General features: G+C 34.9%; 2 protein-coding genes across 3 annotated transcripts; one reads left to right on the top strand and one right to left on the bottom strand.

Annotated features, from left to right (window-relative positions):
• Position 1: 1 nt before the first annotated feature.
• Positions 2-14437, bottom strand: LOC118275504 (molybdopterin synthase catalytic subunit). 2 transcript variants are annotated; one of them, XM_050695678.1, is made up of 7 exons: positions 14358-14437; positions 12706-13228; positions 9444-9559; positions 5731-5906; positions 1528-1791; positions 829-1061; positions 2-432 (listed from the first exon to the last, which is right to left on the bottom strand). In XM_050695678.1, exons 2-7 carry the CDS (start codon positions 12832-12834, stop codon positions 325-327), a joined length of 1026 nt encoding a protein of 341 aa, XP_050551635.1. In that variant the 5' UTR covers positions 12835-13228; positions 14358-14437; the 3' UTR covers positions 2-324. The 2 variants fall into 2 exon arrangements, with proteins under 2 accessions (XP_050551635.1, XP_035449385.2); XM_035593492.2 differs by lacking the exon at positions 14358-14437 and adding an exon at positions 13886-14161.
• A 1243-nt stretch (positions 14438-15680) lies between these two features.
• Positions 15681-22841, top strand: LOC118275337 (uncharacterized). Its single transcript, XM_035593245.2, has 2 exons — positions 15681-15891; positions 16050-22841. The coding sequence occupies exon 2, from the start codon at positions 16157-16159 to the stop codon at positions 21788-21790; it is 5634 nt and encodes a 1877-aa protein (XP_035449138.2). The 5' UTR covers positions 15681-15891; positions 16050-16156; the 3' UTR covers positions 21791-22841.
• The last annotated feature ends 129 nt before the right edge of the window (positions 22842-22970 follow it).

Genomic DNA, 22970 nt, shown 5'->3' with positions numbered 1-22970 from the left:
GTAATGTAACATAATTTTTTATTTCTTAAATCATATAAAATCTGTTTGTTCCTTAAAATTAAACCTTATAAATACAAAATTAACACAGGGTTTTAATTGTAATTACATCCTTATGTGAGGTTTCCCTTATCCTTATAGGGGATCGGAATATTGGCCTGTTCAATACTAGAACAGACAGAATGCAACTAGAAATAAAAGACGTTTGTGATGGGATGAATAGAAGGACACATAACTTGTTTGGTGTTTGCCGACCCTAAAAATTTAATTCAGGATAAAGGCAGGCTATATGTGTCTTCTGAGTAAATTGACGGAGTTCGGACAGAATTACATCATGCCCTTCTCGAGCTGTTCTATCTTCCTGGCGATGTCATCAGCAGAGAATGCGTAGTCCATCGCCCCTTCCTGCTTCACGTCTCTGTCCCTTGCAGCCTTCTGTAAGAGAGTAGAAAGGAAACGTTTAGTTATGATATGTTATATTATCTTTGTAATAAGGGCGAGATTATTGTCAAACTGTCTATTGCTCAGATACTGTTGCTAGAACTAAAAATACCGAATACAGGGTTGTTTGTACTGAAATCTGTGATGATCGGTTTCGGCAAAAAAATTATTTAGCAAAACGCTTTTTGGACAGACTAAACAATAATTCTTAAATAAATTAATTAATTTAAAAATATGGCTTGCATTCATCAATATACCTTCCAATGGACATAAAGTTCGTATGTAAATAATATTTTGTTCGTATGTAAAGATGTGTAACACTATTGCGCTACTGCTTTTCATGGGACAAAGTCTGTACACGTAGTAAGTAAATATTTGGCCAACACTTACCCAAAACTGAGCATACTCCGGCGACACAGACTGCAAATAAGCGATCTTATCCTCCATATCCTTCAATCGCCTGTAGATGTCTTTGGAGACGGGTCCTATGTTCAGGTAGTTCTCGATGGCCACCACTCGCTCAGCAATGGACGAAGGTAGGCCACTGGACTGGTTCTGCTGTTCAGGGTACAAGTCTGCTGCAGCCACCGTTTGAGGACCCCATTCATTGTGGACCTTGTGTACTGGGGAATAGAGAGTGATTTAGAATGAGGAATTTTATTTTGTAAGGACGGTTGATTGCAGGAAAACTATAAAACTTGCTTCCGATTTGCGTTAATTAAATCGTTCGTTGCAATTACTATAGGTGGTAAACTGATTGTAATTACCAGGTACCAGTCAGATTTTTCAGATTTTTTTTTCTACAGCATAATTATGTACAATGGTCCTGCTGTGATGGATGATGAATACAAGATGACGTTGGTGTTTAGATTCTGAGTTTTTTTTTATTAATATAAACTTTTAGAACTAGTTTGCTTGACGTTTAAAGTAATCGAAGGGAGACCGAATCGGCCGGCCAATCAGAGCGCCGAACGTGCTCTCGTTTCGTGTTCGTTTAATGTAAAGCAAAAACGGTCTTCCATGAAATACCATTAATAAACTTAAATAACCAATGTATTCACAAACATTTTCAAAATAAAAGTAAATTACCTTTTAAATGTCCCTTAGAATCCCCTCTCCTGACGAACTGCGTGCGCACTCTAGCGCAGGTCTCTGTCTCTTCATTATCAGCCTCGTTATTCGGTATAAAGTCGTGAATATTGCTGATATTCACTTGTTCCCTCTTCCGTTCTATAAAGTTCTGGATGCGCTGCTGTAACTCCTCGCACGACACGTTGATTTGAACTAGACTTTTGTCCACTGGTGGGGCCGGGTTGGGCGCTGGCGTTGGGATCGGTGTTGAGTCTATTGTGCCTGTTGAAAAATAATATTTTTTTTAGGATATTGGCTGCAAAATAGAAGTTTCATAGGTCCATAATTTGTTTTCATTTAGAGAGAACGTTAAAAAGAAATATAAAGACGATTTCAGATGTGAAATTAGTTATATATTAGTAAGTACCTCACATCACACTTACTAATATTATTCACTAAAATATGTTTAATGCATCTTAAATTTATAATTTTTATGTGAAGTCAAAATAAATTGGTGCGGTGGCTGGGCAACAGGCTGCCGCGCAACGTATAGCAACGTAATTTATCATTTTTAAGTGAAGACAAAATAATTTGACTGGTCTTATAGCTTGCTTATCTAATTTGATTCCTATATCATACGCATAAGGTCCTTTTGGTAAAATTGCCATACAAATTTATTATTGATACAATGCAAATAAGTAAGTAATTAAACAAGTGTGTTGTGTGTGGCAATTGTTTATCTACAGCTGAAATTGCTCGTAATGTACTTTCTTTTTCTATTCAATAGTATTAATAGTCTAGTAAAGATAATGCTGAATGCGTCACCAATTATTTATGACGCAGGTTTTAGAGTTCAATAAATTACTGTAAAATTATCTATATACTTCTTTTAGACGAACGTCATTTCAAACAAACAAATAGATCGTCTATTTGGTCGAAATTCGTCCATAAAGGGCGTCCTCTACTGACTTTAAGTAATTTTAACTAATACTTTTAGGTCAATCTCCAAATCGGGGCATATTCATGTGATCGCTCTGGCGCTATTTAGATACAGATACAGATCATTGAGAGATACATAATTACCATTGAATCATTTATATGAATTAATCCTAAAATAGGCACTTTTGTAACGTCAAATTGAATTGTGCGTCAGTCTGTCTATCAGTGAAGCTAGGTGCTCGTTCTAGTTTACTTCAGGCCTTTCTTATTCATATGTAAGGTATTTTTTTTATTACTGACATTTGTGTATAGATAAAAAGCTACTGGAGAGCTTATAAATATTGGATTTTACAACATTGTAACAGTACCTTGGTAAACGTACAACTTCATGTAGGACTATTGATAGATAACTGCGCACTATTGGAATCGAACCCATGACCTTATTTATCAGAGGCGGTTATCAAATAAAACAGTGTAGAACAAATCTTAAACTTTATTATTTGATTATTGCATTGTTCTCTTAATAACTAAACTATTGCAACAACAAACGAGCCTTAAAAACAAATAGAAACTATTTGAAAACATTTTAAATTTATGTAAAACAATTTGTTTTTAAATAATGTAAATAGCTGTATAACATACAGGCACCAAACGAAATTTTAACTTCTTGTATAAAAGACAATAGAAAACACATTGTGTCTCGTGTGGATCTGAGTTTAATAAATAATTAAATAAAAATCTCGGATTACTCATGTAAATTTATCGAGAAAACTCTACCTACTAGTTTCGAGTCACAGACATAGGCTGCGCGACGACGCCGCGTCTGCGCACGCTGCTCATGATTAACTGTGACTCGAAACTAGTAGAGCTTTTCTCCATTAATTTACGTGAGTAAACCGTGATTTTTAGTCAATTTAGTAGTTATTACAAAAACAATTAAATACACCTATGCATTTATATTTTCACAATATATGTTGAATGATTTCTTTGAAATCCAATGCCCGTTGTGACTGAACGCAGATCTACGCGAGACACAATGTGTTTTCTATTGTGTTTCATATACAGACAAGTCGCTAAATATCAATCAAATAAACAATTTCAAAGGACCTAAAACTTATAAAAAAAAAACACTTTATAATATAAAGAAAACGAAAAAAGATAACAATATAACAGTTCATGCATTTCATGCCATAAAACACAGATACTTTATTAAAAGAATACATAAATATTTAATGAATTTTGAGTACTATTCCATTGACATAAAGACGATAAATAAAGCAAAATACATTAGCAATATTTCCTGCACATGCTAGCATTTATTATAGATCTTATTGTCAGTGTAATAGAACTGAGAATCGCCCGACATGGCTGTAAATAAAGTATTTAAAATGAAGTACAAAAGAATTGCATGTAGCAATTTGTATAAAGAATAATATAAAATTTAAAAATATGTATATGTGAATAAATATTTACTCATCCTATATGTTCAACTAAAGTATAATTTATATTTTCTCCACTCTCCACTATCTTCACGAAATCTTCCAAATTCATTTCATCGATAATATAAAACACAAATTAAAAAGAAAAAAAAAATGGTTTCACGTACTACTGTACTCACACTAAACAAAACGAAAAAAAAACTGTGATAGTCAGTTTTACGTGACAATGAAAAAAACTACTATGAGCTAAAAGGCATATAACATTATTGCACATCGTATGTACGCTACACACACCTTACGATTTTGTACAGTCCGACTGTACAGTTAAAACGAAATTCAATTAATAACTAAGTATCAATTATGTTATAAATATACTTATATTACAAGTCAAAGTTACAAATATACTTATATGTATTTATAACTTCGACTTGACCTACTGTCGGACAAGCAAATTGAGCAACTGATAAGAACAGATAACTGATTAGAATATGGGTATATAATGCAGTATCTAAGCTATTAAATGTACTTTTAGTCATTAGTTCATATCAAATATAATTTGAAGTACGAATACACTTTTCAAAAATGGGGTGTAGTTATATTTTAGGAATTAACGCCCTAGGAACATTTAGTTGTTTCACTTGAAAACGTTTCTACCTGACAAGACCTAATGCGTCACTAGCGCCACCAATAATAGTGAAAACTAAACGCTCTTATTGGCACTAGACTCTTGAGGCGCCTTGATTAATGCATTGCAGTGCTTACGTAAAATAGAAATTACACAATTGTGCTAATAAACCATTAACTATATTGAAAAGGCTATACTTAAATACTTAATTGTATCTAATAAAAAAGTGCAAAATAGCAACACCTCGCCTTTTTCTAAACGCTTGGCGCAGGATTGATAGTGGTACCTACTAGTACTAACTAATATTAACATGAACTATGTCTTTTATAAAATAAAATCACGCTAATTTTAGAACGAATAGGAAATAAGGCTATGCCATAATTTTCATTAAATTTTCAATAATTTTTATACTTGTTTAGTCCTACAACAAAAGTAGTTGCAAAACTGAACACTTGAAACTCTCTTTTTCTCAAATTTTGGAATGGATTAACTCCTAAAATTCTCATCTCCTCGTCTTTAGATTTTTTTATAAATTGATTAATTGATCTTTGATATCTAATCTTTAATTTCAAAGCTGCAAACTTCTTAATTAAATAACAACCCCTAAACCAATTAACTAGTTAAAAACAATTTCTAATGAATAACAGATCAACAACGGGCAATGTTGAGGGCGAAGCACTAGCTACGAACAATAAGCAAGTATACAAGCTTTACGGCAAGCTTCACAGTTTTAAAAATAATCTATAACAGATGATTTTTAAAGAGCGTATGTCGGTCTTTTGTATTTTGTTGTGGCACTGGCATATAATATCAAATATGGAGATGCGGCTTTGAAAATTGCCCTTATAATAGAAAATTGTAAATAATAATAAAAAAAATGGTAATATTGCCAACAGACTTTTTCATGCAAGACTCGCCCTTTGCTCATATCAATCATCAACATATACTAGGTTGATTTTTCTGTATTTCAGTCATGATTTGCAATAACTGCCTCTCCCGTAAATCAGAAACAACTCAGTCACGAAAACGCTAAATAGATGCCTCCAAATTTTAAGATAACACTTGAAACCACAACAAAACAAATCAGACGACATCATCACAAGATTACCAGCTGACTTTACCAAAAAACTCATAGAATTACAATCTTATAAAACTGTGAAGCAAGCCTCTAGCCGACGGTCTGACCGTTGCAGGCTCTACGTTTGGTGGACCACGCACATTCGACATTCTCCTTCCAAACTGGTTCGTCACCATCATAGACCTCCTTCTTCCAGATGGGTACACTGGCCTTCAGAGTCTCGATGCAGTGGGAGACCGCGTCCAGAGAGTCTCTCCGGTGGGGGCTGCTCACTGCTATCACTACGGACGCTTCTCTGCAAGGTACCATGCCTAGTCTGGGGAAGATAAGGTAATGGTTAGTTGGAGAACTTGAAAATACTGTATCAATAGTATAAAAATTAATCGCTGAATGTGTTGTTAAGCTCAAATCTTGAGAACAGTTAAACCGATTTTACTGATTCCTTTTTTTGTTGGGTTTATTATGGTTAAGAGAAGGGTTTTAAAAGGTGAAACAAAGTTCGCAGGGTTCGCTAGTTGTGAAATAAAAGGTGATTTATTCGTTAAAAAAGCTTGGAAATTTTGGGAGGACAATGGTAAGAGGTGGGTGTTTTAAAAGGTGGCTAATATTAGTAGATTTTGTTGGTTTCGGGAATGAGAGAGCAACATTATTGGCAGCAATTTCATACTCCTTATTAGAATTGAGAATCCTAATAGACCGTGAACCGAATAACCATGAGCCTGATTATTTTTTATTCAGGCTTAAAAAAACCAAAGATTTTCAATTCAAAGAAATGAGTAGCTATCATAAATGGAATACCAACAAATAATTACATAAAATATAACTTCAAACAGCCACAAAAACACAATCGAGGTCACACATCACTTGGATACATGCATACAACTAATTTATCTATCAACCTATCATAATCTATAAATATAAACTGTATTGCAACGGCATAGAGTTTAAAGTTGAAGGATAAACGTGTAGTATTCATATAATGTTTAACGGAAGTCAGTATTTTTGTATAGAAGCAACAATGTTGTTTCTCTGACCCTGGCAAATGAATTGCCTCACAGAAAACCGACGTGAAACAACTTGCGTTGTGTGAATGAGGTTACCGGAGGCCCAATAACCCTTAAATTCCTAACCACCCCTAATAGTATAAGCGCGTATGCGAACAGACGTATCACCTGATGGTAAGCAATCGCTGCCGCCAATGAGCACTTGAAATACCGGAGGCGTTACAAGTGCATTGCCGGCCTTTTAGGGGTTGAGAATTTAATCTTTTAAGGGTTGTTGGGGAATCGGGGAATGGGAAGATTGGGAAGGGGGTCCGTTAAACTCAATCATATTATCTACAATACTACATAAATAGAACTATCATACGTTTGTTTAATTTGTTATTTTTACTCGGAATAAATTCATCCAACTTGCATTTATATGCATTAATTAAACCTTTGCAAACGCAGTTTGTTATCATACGAAATCTAGAACAAATAAGCGTTTTTTATTTGTGTCAGTATTGCATTTAACTTTTTATCAGCAGTGTAGATAAGTATAAAGTAAGACATGGTGGCATGGAAACAGTAGAATATTCTTTCATTTGTCATTAATTTTATATCATGCTTAGTTATGTTACTTTCTTTTAAAAGCGCCATTTATGTAATTTTAGGCAAAATTTAAGGCCTTGATGTCTTCTTTCTTCCAAACAATGAAAAAAAAGGTAATTTAAAAAACTAAAAAACCCGACTGCGTTTCTTAAAACCCTTAAACAAGAATACAAGAATAATTTAAGCAGTCGGGACCCATTCTAAATATTAAGAACTATGGCTTTCTAGAATGGGTCCCGACTGCTTAAATTTTTCTTGTATTCTTGTTTAAGGGTTTTAAGAAACGCAGTCGGGTTTTTTAGTTTTTTAAATTACCTTTTTTTATTTTATTTTCTTTTAGTTTTATTATTTATTATATTTTGATATATTTAGTGTCACTCTCACAGTAAATACGAATCAAACGACACCTCTCAAGCCAAAATTCATCGAGTCATTTAGGCTAAAGAGTGAGCAATATTCGAATTTGGCGCCAAAAATCCGCCATTTTGTTTTTTTAAACATTTTGATATATCCAGTGTCACTCTCACAGTAAATACAAATCTAATGACACCTCTCAAGTCAAAATCCATCAAGCCGTTTAGGCTGCAGAGCGTGCCAAACAATTATACATACATACATACATACTCTCGAAAAACATAACCCTCCTTCTGGCGCAGTCGGGTAATAAATTGTCAGCAAAGAACATTAACACGACCATGTAGCAAATAACTTTATGTTTGCACTATGATCTTCCTTTAGGACATTCCTTGAATTTTCCTTGGATGACTCTTCCTATATTCATTCTATTGCTAAATTAATCCTTCCTAAATTCAGTAGGCTTCACATATATATTTTTTAATTTTGACGTATAAAAGTGCCATTTTGTAGCCTATTTCCAAAAATGAATTCATCATTTCATTGTAGTAATTTTGGCTGTGCATTATCCGTTAACTGTCCGTCAGCCAGTCAGTAACGGAAGAGCTATATACTTAGTTATATTATTTTGGTAATTTTTATTATCATCCTTATCCCACCAGACATACATAAATATTGATAAATGCTACGTCATTATTGGGGTAGATAACGATGCATATACAAATGTAAGTAAAATTTTTATTTTGTAACCTTAATATGCCTTTGATGCTTTACATCTCTCTTCAAAAAAATACCAATTTTATGTTGTATTAATACTATCAGTACCATAATACATCACTCAAATATATTAATACAGCTTGTATATAAAGCAATACCAATACTACTGAAACTTTAATGATAGACTAACAGGACTTTAAACGTCACCAGCGCCATCTACTGAACGCAAAAATTCAAACTTTCACCTTGCTTAAAGTAATTTACCATGAAGTATTTATTTCTATATAACGTCGTGTATAAATACAATGGAAAGAGACAGACAATAGCAGAGCTTTGTCTCATTCTGTTTTGATGACATTCTGCGTCTTATTTATTACAATTTTCCATCAATTTTCAACATGCACGTGCGTTACAAAGCAAACACGAATTTTCTCCGCAAATTTGAACTCTATCACCATACACATATGTGCGTATTTATTAAGCAATTGTGATGTTAATAGGAGAACTTGAAACACGACACTACCGTTTAATAAGACTATAATGTCAACAGCATTATCATTCAAATCAATATTTAGTTATTGACACTTAATTACATTTTCGTTGTAATTAAACAGGTGTTTTAATGACCTTGGGAATTGTTTTATACTTTTTCGAAGTAAATAATATAAAATTATATTATAATGGAAAGTTCCTACACGAGTGTAAACTGGTTAATAAGTGAATTTCCTCATTAATTCATTAAATATTGAATCAGGGTTGGTAGTCTGACTCTCGACAATGATTATCACAAAAATTGTTGCTGAGTCAAAATTTCAAATACTTAATGTATTTTCAACTTTATTACAACTGTATAAGGTTAAAAATCAATCAATTTTATACCTACTATAGGTAACGGTAAAGTAATATTGAAACTAAAGAGTTTTCAAAAATATGAGGGAGGGGAGGGATAATTAGAATGGTATAAGTTTTTAAACTGACATGGTCACTAGTAATATCATTAGAACTTAAAACGGGTTATTAACCATGTTTATTAGTTTTTGTGAGGTTCCGATATTTCGTTACTGTTGCGAGCGCCATGATCACGGATGAACTGTACAGTGCCGAAATATCGGAAACTCACAAAAACTAATAAACATTGTAAATAAGTTCTAATGATAATAATCAGAATTTTATTAAAAAAGTGAACAAACCTGTGGTATATAGCTATGTTATGAAGGGCGGGCCACTTGTCCCTCGCTTCATCGCAGATGGACTTCATAGCCTTCAACGCCATGGGCTCGTACGCTTCGTACTCTAGCCTTAGTACCTGCAACAAACAGACATGTATTTCGGAAATTGGTCTCTTTTTTGGTAGTTTTCATCAGAATCTGTATACAGCAGGACCTCTTTAATCCGAACCCCCTCTAGTCCGAACACCTCTGTAATCCGAACCCCCGACCCGAGTCCGCGCTGTCTCGCTCTCGCCCGCCAGTTACTTTCCGAACGTCAAAATACTGGATTTCTTCAAAAATGTTGATTAAAATATGTAACGTTTATAGATTAATACAAATATTGTATTATGTATGTACCTATTATGTAGTTTATTCGCAAAAAATACCCTTATCATCTATATCCCTATAATCCGAACGCTCCACCAATCCGAACGGGGGCTAAATTTTCAGAGTTCGGATTAAAGAGGTCCTGCTGTATTTGACTTGAGAGTTGGTGCGGTGGCTGTAAAATGCAACTGGTTCGATTCTCATGATCATGATGGATTAATGAGTTTACAAGATATTTTTGTATGAATTTGGCTAGAGAATCATTGGAGATCAACTATTATTTTAATGTATTTTATTGGTCAAGTTATATATAAAATGTAACATTAAAATATACTAAAATAGGTGACTCAATGACTGCGTCGACTAACTGTACATTAAATAAATATATTCTTCCCTAACTACATGTATTGAAATGGCAAGTAAAAATAACATAGCATAGCACAGTAGCTACTTAGCTAGCTAGGAAAATTATAGGGTAAGTAGTACAATAATGTACAACTTGTACAAGGCTATTATCATAGAGACATACTATGTGTGTATATAGCTACCTAACAATTATTTGCAAACATATATGTCGTGAGCCACGTTATACATAGATACTACACAGTAATAAATATCAAATGACATTACCTACAATTAGGTAGCTAGTAAGACCTAGGAATAACTTTACTGCTGATAAAGTTTTTATAAGGTTGACCTGCAACAAACTATGTTGGTAACAAAATCTAAGTTTTGAGCTTAAGAGTTTCAGCTCAATGGATATTAGTTTTTTAATGAAATGTGGGGCAAACGAGCAGTCGGGTCACCTGATGGTAAGCGATCAGCGCCGCCCTTGGACACCCGCACCACCAGAGGAATCACAGGTGCGTTGCCAACCTTTTAAAAAGGAATTTAGGGATATGTCCATTTCTCCTGAGGAGGACGTTAAATATGATAGGGAAATTTGTTTTCTAGTTTTTTTAACCATTAACCCGTCGCCGGAACGCAGATCTACGCGAGACACAATGCGTTTTCTATTGTTGTCTTATATACGAGAGGTTAATATATTTTTAGGATATGAATATAGTAACCTAAACTTTTCAGTGTTTAACTGGCGTGATGTTAAGCGACTTCGTTCTTAATTCTTTTTTACATACTTAATAATATTAATGTCACCTGTAAGGTCTTTATCAGTTGAACAAATATGGCGTCACCATGTTAATTTAGTTCCAAATACTACCAAACCGGTTCCTTACATGTAGGTACATACTTAATACATTGCTTTTCACTTTTTTGTTTTGACCTGTTTTATTAATTAGCCACGTTTTAATGTCTCTGTGAGGGTCTGACAGAGATGGAGGAATGGAGAGACTGGCACAGAGTACATTCGGTTTTCAATCTATATATATAAAACTCTTCCGTTACTGAGTGACTGACTGACAGACAACGCACAGTCGAAACTACTGGTCGTAGACAGCTGAAATTTGGAATGTAGGTTCCTTGGGATATGTAGGGGAGCACTAAGAAAGGATTTTTGGAAATTCAACCCCAAGGGGGGAAAGGGGTAAAAACGTTTCTATTAAAAATCTTATTCCTTGGGTTTATAAACTTGAAACTTGGCATGAACACGTACATAGGCAAGTAAATATGTTTGACATTATAAGTTTTTTCAAACTACCCTCCAATCGTGATTCAGGGGATGCGATTGGGTGACTGATTTATTAACGCACAGCCGAAACCGCTCGGTATAGGAGTCTGAGATTTTGAACAGAGGTTCCTTTAGTAACATAAGTGAGCACTAAGAAGGGATTTTTGAAATGTCAACCCCCAAGGGCGGGAAACTATTTTTAGATAAACTGAGCCGGGGCTGCGGGAAAGTTCTAACGAGGTGGGTTTTAGTCAGTAAAAGTCTGACACTCCCTTCCGTTCCACCCAGAGCGGGAGAGGTCATTTGATGATTTCCCATCCTTAAAAAAAAAGACTTTGTATGACAACTTTCAGAACTGTGGAAGAAAAAGCCCTGTCGAGATCATTAAAAAACGCTATATATAACCGAATTACACGTGGGCGAAGCCGCGGGCGGAAAGCTAGTAGTAAGGTATAAAGTTCTATAACGAGTAGGAGCAACTTTGTAATTAGCTGCATCCATCTAGCATGTTTTCAGACTCATTGCTTCAGACAATTTCTAAAACAAAATTGTCGAGAACTAGTATTCTGGAGAATCTTTTTTTGTGGAATGAGCCCCTGAACGAGCAGACGGATCATCTGATGTTAAGCAATCACCGCCGCCCACGGCCACCCTGGTGTTTCACAAGAGGCGTTACCAGTGCGTTGCCGGCCTTGTAGGGGATAGAAAGTTAATGGTTGTTGGGGAATCGGGGATCGTGAAGGAGCGGGATGAGCTCACTATATTTTATCATTCTTCTGTAGTTTAGAGTCTAGAAAAGTTCTTGTTATAGAAGAATCAAGTGTGGACTATGGAGTTATGACGTCATGGTATATTACAAACAATGACTCGTCACTTTTTATCAGTTATTACTTATTTATAGTACTTAATCACAAAAATTTCCTAAAGATTATTTTATTCACTCAATCCATTTACCTATTTATTTTATTTTGGGATTCTGATTCAATCTGATACTTTATCACCCTGATTTCCAAGGCATAAACAAAAATACCTATTAATGCTTATGCTTAGCAACAGTAAGACCAAAGTTTTTGGAGTTTGTAATGTTTTTGTTTGTTTTACTAATAACCATTGCCCCACAGCAGGATTTTCTGTGTTGTGCAGAATATTACATGGTTAAAACTTTATAAATGTGATGACAAATTAACACACAAGATAGGTACATAAACAACAAGCTATACATATAATGTAGGAAGAAATTTACTTAAAAATGTGAAATAACTTATAAATTAATATGAATCCACTCACCTTTTTCCCTTCAAAGTTATCCCTAGTAGTTCCAATAAACACAGACACTGCTCCGCATCTGTCATCCGTAACCAGGTCTGTGATTTCATCCACGGACAGTTTATCCGGAGTTAATTTTAAATGATCCATTTTTATGCACTAACAGTTCTAATTTAATATAAAAATATTGCACAATTGTGCTAATTTGTATCAGTCTATCAAGCACTTGGGAGATGGAAATATCCTGAAGTTTCTAGAAACTTATTTTATTAACCGCCACTGATCGGAGGTATGACCGCAATGCTGTCTCGTTCCCTGATTTCAATATCAATATCTTCGTCACAAACTTCTTCGTTCTTCGCCAATAGAATATTGTTTTTAATAGCTTGTAAGTTATAACTGTCCACTATAATATTCAGTAGTCTACTGTAGCTAATCTTGTTGGGAAGACGTATTGTAGACTCCTTGGTACCCGCCAACTCTTTAGATTGTGCGAAAAACAGTAACTTCACATTGACATCATGCGCTATTTCCATATTTTATTCTGAAATAGAAATAAGAAAAATATAAAGAGTTGAAAAGTATGAAAAATATTATTCTCTGCATTTCAAACAGTGGCATTCAGCCAAATAATTGTGTGAATTAGTGCCAAGTTGCTGCACTTAGTTGCAAAAAGGTATTATTCAATTACTAGAATGATTAAGTAACTGTACTTAATCAAATAAAAGAATAATAAGATAATTGTTCAGTAACAATGGCTATGAATAATTATCTTAGACAGTAACAAATTAATTGCGTTTTTCAAGCATTCAAGTTATTGTTTCGTATTATTTATTTGTCAAACAATGTTGTTTTAATAAAGCTATTAGTCATTGATTAATTACATAGCAGTGTTCGGAGGCAGTTTTTTTGCTAGTTAACTTATTTGATTAAATTCTCTAATCTAGAATTCAAATAATAATAAAATGTTTTATGCATAATTATTACTGTAAAATAAATTATATTAATATTCATGAATAGTTCATGGTAATTGAGGTATATAACATTTTTTAAACTACATACAAAATAAAGTGTAATACAAAAAGTATTTAGAGTATGACCATAAACTTTCATTACTCCTTTCGCTGACCCATGTCACTCACAAACCGGTTATTCAAAAAAAAAGAAAACTTCCACTACAAAATAAAAAAAAATCACATACTCTATTAGCGCGAAGGCCAACAGCTCGTCTCCTTTATTTTTAAATATAGAACTGCATTATAAGAACTAGTTAGCCAAAGTACTTATTCTGCTATTTATAATGATATACTGACTGATCACGAAATATACGTGTGTCGCAGAACACACTCGCACATGTACTAAGTACTACACTTTGATACAAATTGTAGATGACGATACCGCGGCAGTACCGCAACTGGTTTTCGCGTCTTTGCAACTTCGGTGAACCTTGACGAAATATTTTTGATTAGGTACATTGATAAAAACTATGCATTAAACTTCAAGTCATTGTACTAACACTTGATATTGGATGTACTTCACGTGAATGATGTAACCGAAATGAAATTTGTTATTAAAGTTACAATAAATCTGCGCTGAGGTTAGGAATTAACCTTGACTTTGTATGTTATTTTATTGTATTGAAATGACGACTGCAATGTATAAAATGTACTTACCAAATTCATTTTAACTTAAATATACTTAAAATAACACTCAATCTAACTATTCGTAACGGAATACGTAAAAACTGTATTTGTTTTCGTATAAATAAAACAAAAACCGAAATCACCTGATATTTGACAGAATATTTTTCGGAGGTAGTAACAAACACATCTTGGAAAGTTTTTAGTTACATTAAATTTTTCTAAGTTCCAATTATTTTCTTACTTTTTTATATAATTAAATATAAATATAATTAATATAATTATAAATAAAGAAAAATCTCAAATCTGAAATTATACGTAACTTGCTTTGTTAATGCAAGCTTCCGTACACTAGAGGCGTTTACACACTCCCGGAAGTTTCAACTGTGTAAAATAGCAGTTATTTCATAAAACGTTGTTAAACGATATGGTTATTTTTTTTAAGGAATGATCCTTAAATAAATAACCATATTATTATCGTTTAAAGATCTAATAATACATCAATAAAAAGTAATTCAATGTTACTCTTTGCCAATAAAGTGAATGCAACAAAGAAGTAACTACTTGCGATCGCGTAGATTATGCCAACTGCGCAAATAAATCTATTTATTTAATACTTGGTATCTATTTGTAGCAGCATGAGATTAGTTAAAATTAAAACCACAGATGAACACATAAATTTTAAGTTTGATTTTGAGTATAGTATTATTCTTCCTTGTATATTTTCTTAACGTATTTCACAAAGTTTATTGCTATCACCTAAAAGCTGAATTTAACGATTAACATGCATGAAAATATTTATTGTTACATGAATTAGTCTTTTCTTTCACATCTAAATTACATTGACAATTGTTAATCTGATTATAAATTACAAATGAGAAAGTGAGACCAGACAGAAGGAAATTAATTTAGTTGGGATCGTATAGAAAGGTCATGGGCAGGCAACCTTGCTGTAAACATGGATCATAATCGTTTTTTCTTATGGAACAGTGGAATACCTGATGGTAAGCGAACAACGCGGCCCATGGACACTCGCAATACTAGAGGAATCACAGGATTATGTATGTTGTATTTAAACATCTTTTTTTATAATATAGTTCCTCCTGTCATTATTTTTGTTTACGAAACCGAACTGCGATATATAAACATGGTATAAAATAGTACCTAAACCTGAATATTCTACGATTGTGTAAAGTTATGATTTTTTTCATTAGAATTTCAATAATAACATTAAAAACAGTTATAGGGACAAACAACAGTAACTGAAACCTTTTCAATAAGAAATAACTGAAATAACGTTATATCAATAATAGTAACGATTAACGTTTATTACGTTTACCCTACCAGCATCACTACTGGGCAGTGTACACACAACCTTATGTCAACTGACATTTCAAATTATAAAAAAGTTACCGGATTTCAAACGGTCTCGGAGCGGGCGGTGTATTTGTGTTTAGGTTCAACAGCTCTGCATCGCATTTTGGCAAGATTCCCTCGGGTGCGCGCGTTACATAAAATGAACGTCGCGTTTCGTGCCACACAAAAAGGATAAAAATAGATTTTGAGAGTGAGTTGCGTGTTCACATCACCGACATTTTTGTTTTTAAATGACATACATACGCGCGTCGCCACTTGTACTACGCCGTATTAGAAATCTCAGTGAAACTATCTGAAATCGGTTAACTGTAAACATTGGACTAATTTTTTCTTTGTGTCTCTCTCCAGATTGTCGCGTGGAGGACGGAAAATACGAGTGCGGGTGGCATCTATAGTGACTGAAACTCAGTGTGTGTGAGTGGTGACAATCAAGTGTTTGATAGTGTACTTGCGAGATGGCCCACCAAGTGGAGCCGATGGACATAGACAGTGACTTTGATAACAAGGAGAACAGTTTACACCACAACAATGTGCTGCCGTTCACGGAGAAGGGCTACGAAGAGCTGGACGTGTCGGAGCTGAACATGAAACTCAGGTACTCTGTCACTCCAGCTTCCTCGCCTATGTCAAAGAGCTACACTGCCAACTGCCTTGACAATAGAAGCTTAGAATCAGGGGATGACACTCTAAATGTAACAATCAATGAGAATAGTAATTTAACAAGATCACTTAATTCTAATTTGACTAAGAATGACAGTGTTATAAAATGTAACAAAACTTTACCACTCCAAACAATACCTACAGAGCAGTTTGTAGACAGTAATAGGAACACATCAGTGCTCCGGCCTTTAGACACAACCATAACTCAGGATAATGGTAATGTAACTGTCACTGTAAGCGGACCCAGTGACATTGATGATCATCTGAGTTCATCGTCATCTGCAGTACAAACTCCTGAAGCAACAACACCAACTAAGGAAATCCCCAAGAGTGACGGTGGGTCTCCTATAATGCGGGGACTTAAGAGTGTACTTAACATGTTCAGATCATCACAAAGTCCTATACCACCTGCAGAGAGTGATGATGTCGTGAAACCAGACATTCTGAGTCCGCTGGAAGCAACAGCGGCATCCGAAGAAGTGAAAGCAAAGGCCATGTTGGTCTCCACACCAATTTCAGCACATCGGAAGAAAGAAGCGAGTCCTACTAAAAGGAATAGTCCAACTAAAGAATCTATTGTATTTAATGAGGACCTGGAGAAAGAGCTGCAGTGGAAAGATGAGACAACTATAATATTCAGCCAGGAGCGCATTCCTATACACAAATTATTCCCTCCACTTGGTCAACCTGCAACACAGAAGCCTACTTCTAGCCAAGAAGCAGCAACTCCACAGAAAACACAGGATTTAGATTCTACAGTTGAATATATGGATATATCGTACAATGATTCGATTAGAGATAGAACTATGACAGACATACAAGATTTGGCTAATAAGAGTGATGGACCTGTAGCTGTTGAGTCCGACGGAGAGTTTGTGGACTGCGAAACTACATTTACAAAGAATGAATCTGTACTAGAAGATAACGATAAGACTCCAATGAATAAAACGCAAGATTTAAGTGAAGATATTGAGAATATAAGTGAAAATACAAGTTCAAGGCTTAAGCAAATAGTTCTGAATACTACACAAGATATTTTAGATGCCACTCTGTCAATAACCCCAGAGGATCTACTACCAGAAAGTTTGATTATAAAACCAGAAGTACCAGAACAAGTTTCACGGTGTACAAACACTACAACTGATAATTTAACTACAACTGATAATTTAACTACAACTGATTATTTAACTACAACCGATAATTTAACTACAACCAATAATTTAACTACAACCAATAATTTTACTACAACCAATAATTTTACTACAACCGATGTTCCAAATGAGCCCAAACTTGAAGAATCCATTGAAATGAATGACACAAAATTATTGGACGACACTTTGCACAATATATCTGCTTCTGGAGAAAACATTCCTAATATAAATGATACTATGGCTTTATTAAATCAAACAGAAGACGGCCAGGATCTTAATTTCACTAAAACATTTGATATTGAGCCAAAACTAGATGAAACTGTAGACATAATTAAACCTACAGATTGTGCCAATGATCCTAATTTGACTAAAGTATTAGAAAATGTTACAGCCGAGACATCAATTGAAAAACAAGATTGTTTAAATGAAACATTGAATGGAAATATAATGACTACTGAAGAATTTAATAAGCCAAAAGTGGATGTGGAACAGAATTCAAACCAAGTTTCTGAGCTTAACAAAACAAATACTATAAGCACACAAGACAATGAGATCAGTGCTTCTAATATTACTTTCACAATAGATTCTAGTCCTCAAATACTCGATGAAGTTAATAAGTCATTACATACTCCTGATGTTGAAGAAATCTCTTTACCTGTTAAAGAGGTATCAATGACTGAGTTAGCTGCAGAAGTACCCTTACCTGATGAAGATGATCTTGATAAGGAATCTATTCCAGATATTGCTAATGAAGCACCTAACAGTTTACCTTTAGATCTTGTTGATGACATCAAAATGCAAACTGAGCAACTAGATACACCACAAAATGTGCTTCCAGAAGTAGCAACACAATTAGAAGGAAATGAGAACATTGATGGTAAAGAATCAGACATAACTTTGACCTCTGATGAAGTTGATAATATCAAACAAGAGGCTGCTTTATTTGAACCTTTAGTACAGGAAGAAGTTCCAAAAGTGGTTGAAGCAATTAATGTTGCAAGTGAACAAGTTTCTGATGAGCACAAAGCTGATGCACACACACAAGAAGCTGCATTGTCTGAACCTTTAGTACAGGAAGAAGTTCCAAAAGTTGTTGAAGCAATAAATGTTGCAAGTGAACAAGTTTCTGATGCACACAAACAAGAAGCTGCTTTATTTGAACCTTTAGTACAGCAAGAAGTTTCAGAAGTTGTTGAAGCAATAAATGTTGAAAGTCAACAAGTTACCGATGCACACAAAGTTGATCCTGTTGATTTACTACCAGTAACTAATGATACAGTTAGTACAGAAGCTCAGAAAATAGTTGACCAAGTAATCAGTGATGTAGAAATAAAGTTAGATGCAGTCACAGAGCCTCTTAATGCAACAGTTGAATTTACCACTGAAGAAAAGCAAGGGAATATGTCCATGAATATTAATGAAAGTGTGGTTGAATTAAAACCACTTCCTGATATCATCAATCAAGTGCCTAATGTGGAAAACATTGTAATGGAAACTATACCTGAACCAGTGATACTAGAACAACCTACTGCTTTGCCAGAAACTAATGAAAGTGTAGTTAAGGAAGAGATTATCTTGGAGCCTACTATTAAAGATGTACCGGAACTCTTAACACAATCTCAGGTTTCTGAAGTAATAAAACCTGATGATGTCGTTGGACAGGAGATGGTTGTAAATGCTGATGAAGCTAATAAAGTCTCTGTTGAAACCAGTGTTGTTGAAGATACACCTGCAAGTGTTGACCATACCAGTCCTGATGTAATTACTGCAGAACCTCTTAAGCTTGACGATGAAGTTCAGCCTGTTGAGCAAGTTGAGGGACCTACCAGTGAAAACATTGAAACCAAAACTGAAGATGAAGAAATTATACTATCTGAAAATAATAGTCCTTTTGTATCAGTCATTGCTGAAAATATTCCTGAAGAAGTTAAAGCAGAAGGAAATGTTGAGGTTTCGAATGTTAATGAGCAGATAGCGACAACCAACAGGATCGTGTTCACTCCACCAGCCTCTCCACCAATCGCCTCTAAGGGCTACAACTTCAATTTTGACGAAATCGATGATCCGTTCGCTACTAAAACCAAAATAAGAATGTCACCTTCCCTTGAAACTCCAGTCAAAACTGTTGAACCACCAAGTATCAAAAGCGCAGACAAAATTATGCCGAAAAAAGAAATCAATAACAGGAGAAAATCACAACCGGAGAGAACAAGACCTGCTGCTCCTAAGAGAAAGTTTAATTCTACTTTTAGTGGTGCTGTTAATGATAAAACAGCTGAGAAAATCGAAACTTCAGGTGATGGTGACTTAAAATTAGAATCACCACCTAATGTAGCTTTGGAACCTAGCAATGTCGTGATTGAAGAAAACAAAACAACTGAAGAAATTACAACAGTGCATGAAAATACTTTGGATGTCACTAAAGAAGTAGTTAAACAAGAACAAGAAGTTAATGTGGTCGCCGCTACACCATCCCCTGTGCAGACTGATGACTTAAAAACTACTTCATCTTCAGAGCAGTCTACTTATTTCTCTGCGGGCACATCATCAAGCGAAAGCTTGCCTTCAAGGAATGTCTTCAACATACCAGAGATTGATGATATGAACTTTAATCCGTTTGCAACAAAGTCTAAAATGCGTCAATCTCCAACTCCGAGTTTCTATGATAATGAAGAAAATCCTTTTGCTACTAAATGCAAAATTAGGAACACTCCTGAGTCTTCCATGATATTACCGGATAATGAAATAGTAAAAAAAGAAGACAATGTAATTACCGAATTACCTAATGACAAAATAGACATCGAGTTAATGGAAAAGGATTCTTCAGCAAACTTGAGTAATGTAACTGCTTCATCTAAAGCTACAGACGACAAAAATGGCACCGTCAGAGAAGTAAATACTGATGACGATGACACTGTCGAGGGACCTTTTCTAGAAGCCGAAGCTGGCGATTTGCATACTGATGATAAAATGTTGGACTTTGATGGTGAAAATATTGACATGATGCAGTTTAATGAATTACCACCTCAAGCAAATGATGAGAATGCTGATAATGGTGAATTGTTTATAGATGCAGAGGCTTTCGAGTTTCTCTTGAATCAGAATAAGAGTAACACAGTTGTTGACAGTGGTAAAGAGAGTTTGTTCCTCAAGTTTGATCCACTTTTCGCAAAGAGAATGTCATCTATCACATCAGATGGTTTGGTAGCTTCTTTGAATAAAATTCAGAAAAGACAAAGTACTCCTACAAAGGCAGCAATGCCGGCGAAGGAAGACAGGTCTCCTATTCCTGGACCTTCCAACTTGAACATTACCCAAGACATGGACATAAGTGAGGAATTCAATGATGATCTTAACGTCACTGTGTCTAAGCCGATGATGGCTGTTCCCCCTGCTGTGAACACAGTAACACCTAGAAACAAGTCATTGACCCCTAACAGATCGAACAGGCGTTCTATTACATTCACGTCTCCTGCCATGGCTGTTATTGACAGACTACTGTCTTTGAGCGGCAACACTTCCCTAATGCACGATACCAGTGTCACACAACCGACCAGGGAACAAAATGAAGCCGATCTAGCTCTCACACAGTTACGAGAGCTTCTTGCTGAGAAAGAAATAAACGTTTACAGTCTGAGGTCTGAAAGTAAAGAACTTAAAGATAGATTATCTTCATTAGAATCTCATTTGAAGAGCTTAGAAGAAGAAAGTCAGGATAGACTGAAAAAGATCAATGACTTGAATGCTCGGCTTGCTGAGAAGACGAAGATCAATAAAGGCATGGCGGCTGTAGTCGAGGAATATGAGAGGACGATAGCTAGTTTGATCTCGGAAACGGCACAGGACAAGAAGAGGCACGCGGAAGAGAGAATAAAACTAATAAATGAGAGAGATGAACAGACGGCTCACTTAGCCAGTATGGAGGTTTCATTTAGCGACCTTCACAGTAAATATGAAAAGAGTAAACAAGTCATTCTTAACTGTAAGGCAAACGAAGATACATATATAAAATCTATAAAAGCATTTGAAGAAAACCTAACAAAAATGCAAAACAATTATGAGCTTTTGAAACAGCACGCGACGTCGAAGCTCAACCACGCGAACCAGGAGTTAGAGAAGATGAACAGGGCGCACGAGGCGGAGGTATTGAAGCTTAATGCCATGATAAAGAGGAAAGAGCTCCACATCACGTCACTAGAAGAGTCCCTTGCGCAAAAGACGAAGGCGAACGAGGAGCTGACAGCCATATGCGATGAACTCATCAATAAGGTTGGCTGAGTATATTTTAGGCTTTTCTATATTTGTTGTGTCTGTGATCTAGGCGGATACTCCGAGACTTGCTTTTGTGCTTATCCTAAGATAAGTAGCATTAAGTTGTAACTAGTCTCTACGTTATTGTGCCAAATCATTTTAGTGTAACGACATTTTATTCCTGTTGTTTAATATGTACTCAAAGACTGCAAAATGTGATAAAATTCGATTTCTATAATCATGTTACAGTGTATACTTATAAATGTAATGTTAACGAGACCATGTTTCACCCAGTACATCAGACCACAGCACTATTACATTATGCTGGCCATAATTAAAGTGTGCGGATTATAAGTCAGACACAGATCTTGATATAATGAAAATGTATATTTTTTGTATGTATAACTGTTGTATTTAAATTCCCAGATATTTATTTTGTATGCAAACATTTTCTACAATATTTTTGGGAAAATATAAAAGTACGCGAAATGATATTTTTGTAGATATGTTATTCATGAAAAACTATGATATATTTGGTATTTAGATAATTATAATGATGTGTATCCTGTTTGTAATACCTGACTGTTTTAGACTAACATCATGAAAAATGTTTACCGTAAGATCGGGTTTCTTTGACTCTTGGGAGTAACTTTGACCCAACCCTCTAGACCAATGAAATATGCTTTGTTCTGGATGCCTATTGGTTAAAGAATTTGGGTAAAAGTTACCTCCTAGGGTCAAAGAAACCCGGTGTTACCGATAATGTTAATGTTACTGCTCATTAGCCTCGCGCTGTAACGTGCAGATTTCGCGTTAACTTAATCTAAGCAGTCTTTATCTGACCAACCTCGATTCTTCAATTAATAATTGTGACATAGCATCTCATTTTGTTCCATAACTACCGATCTCCAATAATAATCCCATTATGCAATTAGATAATAATTTTGGACATGACAATAAATTATTCAATGTGAAATTATAATAGCTCGACTTCCATATAACGGGTTGTTTGTCAGTTATTTTTGTATAATATAGTTTTTAGTTATTATTTTAGCAAATAAAGTTGTCATTTTTCATATATATTTGTTTCATTTATCCTTCAGACTAGAGAAAATGATCCTACGTCATGACTACCTAGCGGGTTTACCGGGGCTCCGGCTCGAAAAGCAGGAGTAGGAATGGGCTGGTATTTAGTCAGTAAGAGTCT

The sequence above is a fragment of the Spodoptera frugiperda genome, chromosome 8 (assembly GCF_023101765.2).
Source record: "Spodoptera frugiperda isolate SF20-4 chromosome 8, AGI-APGP_CSIRO_Sfru_2.0, whole genome shotgun sequence".
Lineage (NCBI taxonomy): Eukaryota > Metazoa > Arthropoda > Insecta > Lepidoptera > Noctuidae > Spodoptera > Spodoptera frugiperda.
The sequence above is the reverse complement of the archived record's forward strand: the minus strand, read 5'-3'. Positions and strand labels throughout refer to the sequence as shown.

Bases quoted from the DNA above. Each gene is read 5' to 3' on its own strand.
- LOC118275337 (XM_035593245.2), top strand. From the start codon at position 16,157: ATGGCCCACCAAGTGGAGCCGATGGACATAGACAGTGACTTTGATAAC.
- LOC118275504 (XM_050695678.1), bottom strand. From the start codon at position 12,834: ATGGATCATTTAAAATTAACTCCGGATAAACTGTCCGTGGATGAAATC. The intron at 1,792-5,730 runs GTGCGTGGTCCA...ATTTTTCAACAG, and splicing joins TTGGAAGGAGAATGTCGAAT to GCACAATAGACTCAACACCG. The intron at 1,062-1,527 runs GTAATTTACTTT...TCTATTCCCCAG, and splicing joins TTCTAAGGGACATTTAAAAG to TACACAAGGTCCACAATGAA.